The following is a 12,219-nucleotide window of genomic DNA, read 5'->3' on the forward strand; positions in this document are numbered from 1 at the left end:
TTTGTCACCTTCTCATTGATTCTTAGTGATAGCGTATAAATAATTCATTTGTAAAATTTATTAAGAATGGAGTTCAGTTTTCTATTTTTCATATTATTATTTAATAATGAATAAATACTAGAAATATAAAATAAAATGAAATCTAGTAAGTGTAATAATAATAATGTAATAAATATAATAAATTTCATGTTGGATCTACAACTATCATTTACGCCTTAAATTGTTTTCAGTCCTCTTCCCTTATCCTTCCAATCAGAGTAAAGCTTTTTTATGGAGTTAGATTCTTCTAGTTTCATTCAGCTCCTTAATTTTTTTTTTCAATTTACAGTAGTAGTAAAATACTGAATGTCTGGATAGCATGTATGCTTTTGCCATATTTGTAATATATGAATTGAGCTAAGTTTTTACAATATCCTTGCTAAATCCTCCAAAGGACTATTTCTTCATTTCCTTGTTAAGCTGCCAACCTTTTTCCTCCTGAAGAATTTGCAATACTTAGAAAACATCAATAGTACTTACTGCACTTTATATTGTAACCAGAGGGTGGTCTTAACCTCAGGTTTTACCTCTGGGAAGTCTGTGCAGTGCCTTTCAGTCATGTAAAATGCACACACACTTGTTTAATCCAAATTTCACTTCAAAATGGTTTGAACAAATACTGTTTTTCTCTGGTATTTCTCCTGTTTAATCTTAGTCTCACTCACTTTCTTTCTTTCTTGGTTTACTCACTGAGGTAGGTTATGCACACAACCCACACATAGAGGAGGCCTCCCCTTTTCAGTCACTTCATTAAGTCTTAGCTTTGGAGACCACCAGTTTTGGAGCCAGGGGCTGTAGTTAAGGGTAAAGGGTCTGAAAGGGTTTTTTTGGATGTTCTTCACTCTTGTCTCTCTCTATTTTACTGCTGTATTTGGGTGTAATACATACTTTTCCCTGTGACTGTCTTAAAAAAAATCACCACCAATGTTTTCATTGCTCTTTCAGTCTCATCATCAAGTAGTATGACAAACTATTATCTTTTTTCATGATCTGCCAATCATACATGAGGGGCTTTATCTTCTTATAAGCAATCATCATTACAATGATGCTTAGAATTAACATTTCTTTGCTTCTGTACTGCTTCTCTTACATCTTCTATGATCTTCAAAGGAAACTTCTTTTGCTTTAATTTGCCTGACAGCTGTCCTCTTATGATTCAACCAAGGAGATTTGAGTTTGTACAGAGGATGTGCTGTTGGATCTACTTTTTAATTCTGTATTTCTTGTAGATGCATTCTGAGCTCAGTAAATGTAGATAATGCCTCTTTGTGGGGTTATCAAGTTTTTTAAGGCTCTGTACATCCTGATCTGTGAATTACACTTCATTTTGGCCAATCATACCACTGTATTTACATGCTTTTTCTTCAGTCCGCGTTACTGATGGATGAGATGGTACTTTTCCACAGAAACATCCAAAAATTGTTCTTTGTTTCTGTAACATGGTAGTCATTCCTTTGCTCTGACCATCCAGAGAATATCCTCTGTTCATTTTCCAAGGGTTTGTTATTGCTAATAATGTATTCCTCTGTATATCTCCTTGGCTGTCAGCTGCACTACAACTTCAGATTTTACTTCTGCAGTGTTATGAGGTTTGGTGTTGTTTCTTCCAGTGCCTGATTTTTCAATATTTCTTTCTTCAGTTTGCCTAGTGAATTTACCCTTTGTCTCTTCCTCTACATTTTAGAACTTGTCTCATTCTCAGCATCTTAGAACTTGATTTGGTGTTTACAAATTGTTTCTCTGTTATAGGGGAATTTCCCTTCTCTGCAATCAGTGCCCAGTTCCACATCTTTTTTGTTGCTTATGTGCCAGGAGTGTGGCCACATCTACATAATAAGCAAAAAAAAAATCTATATCAAATGTATTTCTCATCTGAACTGTCACTGTTATTCTGGAGCCTCTTAGAAAGCATGGATATGGCTAGAGTGACTTGTAAAGAGGGCTAAATTTTTAAATGGAAGTTTGTATAAACTGAAAAATGCCCCAAACCCAAATGTCTAAAATACAAAAATAAGAAAAAATATTATGCTCACTAACATATAACCAAGAATTTCATTAATCAGAGCAGAAAAGAAGGTAGAGTTGAGATATTCTCTGAGGGAAGAAGCAATGGAGTTTGGCAGGAGCTACAATATGGCAAATGAAATTATACTTGCAAGTATAAGGAGTGAAATGGATTATGTAGTTACTTCCTGAGACATTTGGGAAAAAAAGGGCATGAGATGAGTTCAGTTGTTTGTCAATTTGAATCGACATTTGGTCATTCCGGACATTGTTACATACTAGATCATTTTAACAGATCTGAAACAAATAAAACCAATATCCTAAATTGTAAGAGAGTGAGGGAATATGTCAGAAAAAGAGTTTATATGCGTGCCTCATTGGAAAAGAGCAGTAGAAAGAGAAACATTCATCAGTCCCAGCAGTGCAGCTTGGGTTTGCTTTTAGAATAATATTGTGCTCCAGTAAGGCCATGACATGTTAGTCTTTGAAAAGCTAGGTATAAAGATACTATCAGTGGAGAATATAAAAAATTTTGGGAACAATGAAGGTAATTAAAAGGAAATTCTCTTCAGGGAAAGTGGCAGGTGCCTTTGCTACCTTAGAGAAGTTCTTGTGGCTCCCTTTAGAATATGTGGAGTGAATTTGCACAGAGTTACAACCCCAACAGACTGGGTTAGGGACAGATGGTACCAAAACCAATTATTTGCTGGCATTCAGAGCTCAGGATTGTATTTTCTCTTGATACATTGTGAATCCAGAGAAATTTCCGGCTGTCACAGAAAGGCCTTCATTTCTCAGTTATTAGCCTTTGGCAATGATTTCGGTCTCAACAACTTTCAAAACAGGGCGACTATTTTACCCCATGATATACGCTTCCTCTTTTGTTGTTCTTGTAATGCTTCTCACCAGTCAAGTAACTTACCCAAAAGAGTAGAAACAAAGCGAGTAACCTTTGCATGCTTTCTCAGCCTGTGGTTTGGCACAGGTGATGGAAAAGTAAAATGAACCTTCCTCCTCACCCAAAACTGTCCTTGTTTTTCTCTAAGTAAGAATTCTGCTTTCATGACCCCATTTGCTTCTGGGTCTCACCTCGCAGGTTACAGAGAAATTAGTGGTAAAATGATTAGGTCCAGTCAGTCCCTGTGAGTGAAGACAGGTGCAAGAATAAATGTCAGCCTGTCACACAGAGAAGTTTACAATGAAAATGGTCCTTGCAGCTTGAAAAACAGCATTCTAGGGAACAGCAAGTAGCAGCGTTTTTTTCTTTAAATATTTTTTGTAGTACTAATTTAGCTGCAATTCCTCTAAGGCTATGGCTACATTAGCAAGCACTGCATGGAAATAGGAATTCGTCTGAGGACCCCGGGCCTTCATTAGATGTTTTACTGGGGAATTTGCCTTGGTCTAACTCTAGTCTGGGCTATAGGCTGAATGCATTAGTGGTTGAAGTACCTTAGAATCCCTGAAGCACATCTTTTGGGTTAGTTTAATTTGAAGCTAAGACCTTTGTGTGCCTGGAATCTAGTTTTCAGTGCAGGATTTTTGCTACAAAAAAAACCCAAATAAAAAATTTCAGGGTCTGAACTGAAACACTGACATAGAAGATTCTGTAATATGTCCCTGGTTTACTTATTACCACTATCAGATAGGGTGGCCATCCAGCTCTAGAGCTTCCTCTATTTTCTTCGTATTTCTCTGTCTGCCTCTTTGTGTACAACAAGGAAGAGGTCCTTGGCATCCCTTGAAAAGAGGTTTGGGTTGTCCATCTACAGAGTGATGGACTTCCCATTTCTGCTGACAAAGAATGTAGCAAGTAACTAAGTCTGATTGAAAATAATAGCATTTACTGAAAGCCGTAGGCAGTCACTAGTACAGTAACTTGATCAATGATCATGGCATGAGTTCAGCAGCTACTTTTCTACTGATAATCTTATGAAGTATGTGGTGACAAAGAAACTGGTGACCTGAGGACAGTTAAGAAATATGCATAAAGGAATCTGACACAGTAGAGATATGCATTGCAAAATCATGCAAACAAAGCCATTAAGATAATGATTTTAGTAACTCCTTTCTTAAATCACATTGTTTTATGTTAGGTGATAGCTGTTTGCATAATGAAAAGGAGATGTTCTAAGTGGGCTTTATGGAATTAGTATATTAATCTCAGAAAGGCTATTTTGGTTAATGAGTTTTGTCTTTTGAGGTTTTTTTTTTCTGAGAGTCAGAATCCAACTCTTTATGTCATAATAAATACAACACTGCATGTAAGTCATCTGATTGCTTGATAAGAATTCTAATACAAAACTACTTAATCATACCTCAGAGCTTGTGTTTCAAAGAGCCTTTGCAGCAAGATTTCCAAGAAATGCACTATGTTATATCCAGTAAATCTCACCACAGATCAGGATTGATTTGTATACAATAAAGTAAGAAGTATGTAATTTTTTTCAATTTTGATATCTGGTTGTGCTTGGTGCTCCAGACTGAATGCTGTGAGCATATCTAGGTTGGATTAGCAAATTTCTGCTTTATTGGTTGGCTTCATTATTCAAAACATTACAGGTGTTCTTGTAGGTACATGAAAGTAGATCAGAAGAATGTGTAAATTCTGAGAATTCACTAGCTAAGTTGTACTATTATTGGTGCAGTAACATTTTACAATCTCTACTTCATCTCCTCTTTGTAGATTCATAAATATCAATATTTTGGAAAATAACCCCTTTAACAATATCTTCCATACAAATTTTCCTCAAATGGGAGAAATTCTTCCTCTAAATGCTCCTCAAAAGGAACACATGCTTTGTAGACTAGAAATAAAAAGTGTTTTTCTTATTTAAAGGGTAACATGCACAGACTATATTCTGCATAGTTCCTTTCTTATTAGTGGCATGCACTAGACTTCTAAGTATTCTGAAAAAAATAAATCAAATGTTTTTCCTTTTTGTCAAGAGGGAGAATTACCAATTTATGTAAATTTTTCAGAAAGCAGAAGTTTTTCCTGGATTTTGTATTAAATAGTCAGAATACTTCATTGTGGGGGTTATCCAAAAACTTTATTGTCTCAGCTCTAGTCTTGTAATAGCTGATTTTAGTATTTTTTTCTCTTTCACAGGCAGAATGCATTAATTCAGTCTGTAAAATGTACTGTCACATTGCAAAGCATTAGCATAATTGGCTGGCACCTATTTCTTGGACATTCTGTCTGACAAACCCATGGGTCCTTGTGATTAAAATATGATGTATAACCTTGCTGATAGCTGTCTCCCAAGGAGGATAGCACAGAAAGTTGAGAAAGAGTATATTGGACTTGGAGTTGAAATTTAAGATTTGGAAATTGCCAAAGCACTTGCATATTTATACTAGTGATTGTAACTACTCAACTGCTGTATGATATTCGTCTTGCAGAAATTTTCTATTCAGTCTAATAATTAAATCTTTAGCAATGTTTATTATTTGTATAAAATGTATAGTATACATAATAATGTATACAATGAGATATATGAGCCATTGGCTTTCTGAAAGTGGGGAAAAACAGTCAAAAGTCTGAAAAATCAAGAATTCTGGTTCTGTGTGGTGTATGGGCACCATGATTTTTTCAGGTGCCATTAACCCCTCTCTCACTCACTGTTATGTACAGTGATCTTTGATATACATGGAACACGCGGTGCATGTCTGAAGCACAATCCATACACATTATTTGCAAAAGTGAGACAGGGAATGCTGTTGCTACTGTTACTATGTCATGTCCTTAACTAACACAGGCAACTGATTCCATTTTGAGAATATTCTCTGTTGCATTTCAGAGAAACTGTTGTCTTTAAAACCTAAAAAGGCCAAAGGCTCCTACTTGCAAAACGGTGCACATAATGGTGTAACAGATTTCTGCGGCATCTGTATTATTTCTGGCAATCTTGCCTCTCTAGTAATGTATCCATGAGCGTCTTGTCTCATGAACGACTCACAGGCTACTGAAAGTAGCAGCTTTTACATATCATTGTGCTTGTTAAGTGGAACTCCATTTGTTGCATTATTTCAGCTCAGCAGGGCAAGAAAAGGTGAGAAAGTTCACCTAGTACAATTTGGAAATATGAAGAAGTTACCATCAAACATGCTTTTGTATAGCATGTGGGTTTTTTTATTATAAGATCTAAGACCCTGCAGCCTAACAAGGACAGAAGGAACTGCTGTGTCCCTTCAAAAAGAGGGAACTTTCCCTTCTTAGAATGATGGAGGAGCTCATTCTGGTAAGCTAATGAGTCACAGTGTGCTAAATCTTACAGTTGGCACAGGGCTTGAAGGGCCATCTGTTACTAAAAAGTTTCTTTTCTGAAAATGTTTTTGCTTTCAAAAATTATTGCATGGGAAACAGGAGATTAGATTTTATAATCATTGCACTATTCTTTTTAAGGTGAAAGCCCAGCTTCAAAAGATGGGAGCTACTCAGCCCATAAACATATTTCTCCGTCAAGAAATTGACCGCATGCAACTTGTTATATCCAGAGTTCGAACTACACTGACTGATCTCAAATTGGCTATTGATGGTAAGCTACAATATCAAAAATCATAATTAAGGTGCAATATTTATTGCTAGCAGTTGCTTATGCCATATGACTAAATAAATATTGCCCCTCCTTTCCTTCCTTTCTCTTTTGTTCCCTCCCTCCCTCAGTTTTTCTCTTTTTCTCTCTCTTTATCATATGACCACTAATTTTAGTCCCTAAAATCTCCTGATTACATCTCTAAGGACACTCCACCTAAATTTATTCTGCATGCAGGCGCTCCAGTATTGCAGTTCATGTCCGTCAGCACTGCATCACTTCTGTGATCCTCTCTAGGATCCTACAGAGCTCAGAGGACCTGAATTGCGTGATTAGGTCCACGGGTCATGTACCAAAGTCATTTATGAAATGAAGCTGAGACATAATGATATAGAACAAGGTAGAAGTATTGCTGCTAAGTAATTGAGAGACAGGGAACTCAGGAGTAAAGGTGATAAAGACTCTAATTTAAGGTGAAATTTGACATTTTTGTGAAACTGGTTATACCAAATGGCATGTCTCTAAATGGAAGCTGAAGTGAGTGGCAGTGTCAGTCAAAAGAGAGAGAGAGAGAGAGTTCTTCTTTTAGGCATCACAGGAGACAGGCAACAGCACTCTGTATCTCTCAGAGACAGGAGTATTTGGCTGAAAGTGAGCAATGGTGAATGAAGTTAAAATAAACCAAGAGTAGAGGCAACTAGAAGCAGATGGAAAATTGGATCGGAAGAGGAGTGAGGAAAAAGAAGGGATAATGATGTTACCATCTGCTTTTTTTTTCACTTCCTATTTTGCTCATCTGCAAGAGTTGAAATACCCAGGAAGGAAAGCATACTGTTGCTCAGCCAAGCTTCTGAATTAACAATAAATTAAAATCAAGTAGGAATGGGTTGATTCCACTGGTTAAGATCTCGCCCAAGTCTGCTGTTCCCTAGCAGAGAGACAGAAAATATCTGAGACAGCAAACTGTCCTCACAGGGAGCAGGTCAGAATGCCTCAGAACTAGTCCCTTCTGACATAGCTGATGGCATTACTGTAATCTGTCTTACTGGTGTTTTCCAGTCTTTTGACAATGTCTTTCATGAGGGGAGATTTTTTTTAATTTGTGTTTTTATTACACAAGAATCAAAAGGGATTTTTTTCCTATCATTTGTATGATACACTAAGCCAACAATACGTGCTTCAGAAACCTCGTGCTTATAATCTGAATCTAGGAAAGAGGTTCATAAATGTGCCCAAGGCTAATAAGCTTTCATATCCTGTAATAACATAGGCAAAGATCAAGCTGGAAGAAACAATTGTCCTTTCTTCCTGAGCTGAAAGTTCCATTTTATGTGTGAATAGAGTCCCTTTTCAAGTAAATAAAAATAATATTTTCCATCCATGAAAGTGTTAATCTTTCCTTGATTGTGACAGATATATTTAAATTCTCAATGTGTATAATATTCTGCAGAGGGGTGGATGAGTAACATAATTTATTTGCACTTCACATTCAGTTCCACAGTGGGCACAGTCTTCTGCCAGATGTTTAATCAAGTTAATGCTGTAACTTTCATGCAGTTCTCTAAAACATAATTTCTTATGGACAGACAAGTTAAATATAGTGAAAAATTGCTCTGAAAACAAAATTGGATGTATAGTTAAAAATAACAATTAATGGCTTCTGGCATGTTTATGATATATCAAGTGCACATGGTGGACTGTTAATTAGGGGATGGAAAGAACATTTAGGCACTCTACCTCAGCAAAAGGGAAAACCCCAAGCTGTCTCACACTAGATTCTCCCCCAAAACTAGTCAACTGCAATCTCAGGTCATCTGAGGTGCTTCTTTTTCTTTACAATGAGGTAAACTGATCTGCCTGCTCAAACAGGTCATGTGATTTTTTACATCTGCCCAGCTCATGTATCTGGCTTTGGCTTCGTGAATGTGTTAAGGTCCCAGCACCCACTTTTGGCAGACCTAAACTTTCAAATGAATTTTGTGTTTAAGAATATAGTGCGTCTTTAGCTTGTGTCATGTAGCTTTGTGAAAGGAAGTCTGAATATCTGATTCTCCAGTTTGGATGTGAATGGTTGGACCTTGTCATTTTGATGTTGCTCACCAAGTTACATTTGAGGTAATGTAAATCCCTCCTCAGGGAGAGCCCATGCGCAGCTGAACATGAGGGATGTAGAAGGAATTAGCCCAGACAGTTTTGTCCCTCTGTCCCGAGGGCAGATTAAGCAGTGTTCAGCTTTTGGGATGGGTGAGGATGCTCAGCATGTGTCCAACATGTTTGTTGGCAAATATGCCCCAGAAGCTTTCGTCTCCACCAATAAACTGCTGCCCAGAGGGATACTTTTTCTGGATCAAATTGTAGTAATTAGATTGTAGCTGCTCATTGTACTCTCAATTATGTCCCAACCATTACTTCTGCTTTAATTACTTATTGATTGCCCAGAGTTTATTTCACAGTTAGCATAATACAGAGTTTCACCATAAATCAGAACACAGCAGTGATGGGTGTCCTCTCGAGTGCCCTAAATAGAAGCCATGTTCCAAACAGAGAAATCTTTTCAGAGACAAGGAGAAGTAAGACATGGGATCTGCACCAAAAATGCCACATCTTAATGGGTTATGAGCAGCAGATCTTGAGCCCTGTCAGAAGATGACCATTCCTTGTAGGGCAGTATCTGAGCTATTAAGTTCCTGTGTACTTACTGCCTGCCTCTGGTGGTGTAGAGGCCTCTGGCACAGAATACTAATCCCTCACTCTTTATTGTAGAGTGGATGCTTCAAACCCCCTCTCCCACTAGTGAAGATAGTGTTTCTAAATGCAGTAAAACCTAATGACCCATCCAGTTATTCCTAGCCTCTTAGAGTTTGTTTGAGTTTGTTTGAATGTGGTCTGTCTGTGAGATTTTGTGGGGTTGTCTTTATTTCTCCATGCACTGAATAAGAGTGGTAAGCATTTTTATGTGTCTTCTCTTGGTGAATGAAGTGAGAAGAGAGATTCTGTGGGAGTGTTTTCCATGAATGAAGTGGAGCATACTTGTAGTAGCGCTGAAAGTAGGTATCAAATCCTTGGCAATGGAAATAAGCACAGCTTTTAGTATGATTTCAATCCTGATTCTTTTTAACCCACTTAACATTGTGTTTAAGGGCTTCTTGTGAAAGAAACAAATGCTTAACTCATTTGCTTATACCTAGATTCTACTTTGGTCATAAAACTGCATCCACTTGGTCCTGGTTTCTGGTACCTTACAGCTTTGTGTTTTCAAACTAATCCTTTGGAATCGTCTAAACTGCCTACTTCATGAACAAGTGAAGAACATCTGAGAAACCTTTTATTTTTTTATCTTTTCATGTCATATATGAGCCACATGATCACTGCTGTATATACAGTATTTGCAGAGTTAGGAGAGAGCAGTCCTTTTCTGGAAAAACAGCAGTTCTATGGCGATGTAGTTCTACACACGTTACAGGAGTTGTGTAGGATTTTTATATCACCTACACAAACTTGTGTGTTAAGCCCAAGGTAAAGATTTGCTACTTTTTTCCAACTCAGAATACCATGAAGTTGAAAGTAGTGTTTGTATCCTGATACTGCAAGGAATTTCTGTTCATTGTATGTGGCACCTTATAAGAGGGATATAAATGAGGTCCAAAAGAGTCAAAAGAGGTAGCTGGTAATTTATTTTAACCTACATGGTGAAAAAGTGAAGCTCGGGAAACTAGTCTTGCCAGAGTGCACAGCAAAGGTAATTTCCCATGAAAGGGAGAAGTATGGACTGATTCCCCCTGTCTGGCTAAGTTCTATTTTGACTTGTAATGGTGTAAGACTGCTAATACTAACAAAGTTTTAGTTTGGCTTGCTGACAGTGGTAATAGAATTTTGGACTGAAAGATCTTGGGCTCTTGCCTTACTAAGTTCTACTCTGTGTGTGTGTGTGTGTGTGAGGCTTGTAGGGATCATCACTTTTGGATGAGGATTTTATTTGAAAGTGATTAAGAGCACTCAGTGAAGACAGTAATGGAATATAACAATGGGGACATCATTTGAGGAATAGAAGGGATGATTCTAGTATGTGTTGTGGTGTAGTTACTCTTGGCTCAGCACCTCTCATCCATTATTTCTCATCCTGATAAGAATGCCAGAATCCCTCCTGTTGTCTTTCACAGTGTGGCACATCATTTCTGAACTTCTTAATAGGTATTACATATGCTTGCCATGACGCTGGCCAGGACAACTGTTTAGAAACACACACTGCACATTAAGGACAAACTGCAGAATAGAGTTTATCTGCCTGTTGTATTACTCTAGCTCAGGGTAGTGATTTGTATTACCTTTTTTGTAGAGTTGTGTGTGGATTTTCATCTTCAAATTACTGCTTTAAAATTTTTATTTTCAATCCTTTGATGGAAAGGACTCTTCAGCCAAGAACATTTAGTTCGGGAGCTGGTAAATTTTCAGAACAATTTGCAAGGTTACTTTCAAATTGCCATCTTTCTGACTGAAGGATTTAGCTATTGAGGAGAATCTAGGAATTTGTGCTTTTCTATGTGAAAAATTGCATGCTACTCAAGTTTCTTAGTCCCTCTCATCTCTCCTGACTTGAAGAATTAAATCAGAGGATTCTGCACCAGAAAAGAAAGATGGGAAACAAAGAGAAAACAGAACAGGGGCAGAGGTTAGATGCAGGTGGAGAGAATACCAGTCTGCAAGTAAAACATGGAGAGAGTGTTGTGCATGGCAGGTCTTGGCTGCCTGTTTTATTCTTCCTCTTCTGGAGAGCTGGGGCAAAAGAAAGCAGTAAACTGTTGAGAGGCCTTGGGATTAAAACAGCGCGGTGAAGTTAAATGAGCTTCCGAGAACTTCCCAGGAATCACCTCCAAATGCTGAAGTGCCCAAGCACTGCAAATGAAGAGAGAGGAAAATACCCAAAGAACTGCCTGAAGCAAAGAAGTTGACTTCTATCAGTGCAGCAGTGGTGGTCACAGAGCTGGCAGAACCATACTAAAGCTTGCAAAAAAAAAAAAAAAAATTAGTTATAGGAAAATATACATTAGCTTTTATACCTTGAGCCTTTGTGTGGAATAATAAGAAAAGCTTTGGAGAAAACACAGGCGAGTGTTAGCTGTTGCCATAAGGCAGAAAGAGAGGAAACCTTAGGAAGTTATAAACAAGTCGGTATTTTCTTTTCAACATGTTCAGCAAAGAAGGGGGAGTTGGAGCTTGGTGGTGGAGGCAAGGTGTGACTGCTTCAAGAACAAAGCAGGTTTTTTGGATGGTAAACTTGGGTGGGAATTAAAGTGTGAAAAAGTCAGCTTCTGGGTTTGCAACTGGGACAGTCAGTAATGGATTGATGCTTTCACTGAGCTTTTTTCTTTATGTGCTGTTCAGGCTAGCTTAACAGGCTCATTGTCTAGCAAGTATTGTTCTCCAGGGCTAGTCTCCAATTTTATTATAATGATATCAGCTACTGGCAAACTGTACTTGATGGAGAAAGTAACTTTTTCTCATGTCATTTGTATCCTACATAATTATTCTTGTTATTTTTGATTTACATCTGTGCCTGTGGGAAGAGAATCAGTCAGTGGACTGAGGCTTTTTTTGGTTCATGCTGGAATTTAAGATCCTTCCTTTGTTCCTAACTTTA

General features: G+C 37.6%; 1 protein-coding gene across 1 annotated transcript in view; it reads left to right on the top strand.

Annotated features, from left to right (window-relative positions):
• The window catches only part of LOC121672841 (dynein heavy chain 5, axonemal-like), a 145,199-nt gene that overhangs the window by 123,306 nt on the left and 9,674 nt on the right, over window positions 1-12,219 (top strand). The window contains exon 69 of the mRNA XM_042045748.1: window positions 6,452-6,584. Coding sequence (XP_041901682.1) covers window positions 6,452-6,584 — 133 coding nt within the window. The remainder of the gene's footprint in view (window positions 1-6,451; window positions 6,585-12,219) is intronic.

Source organism: Corvus kubaryi, unplaced genomic scaffold (genome assembly GCF_017639235.1).
Source record: "Corvus kubaryi isolate FWS band 111438036 unplaced genomic scaffold, C.kubaryi_AGA036_p1.0 65000, whole genome shotgun sequence".
Classification (NCBI taxonomy): domain Eukaryota; kingdom Metazoa; phylum Chordata; class Aves; order Passeriformes; family Corvidae; genus Corvus; species Corvus kubaryi.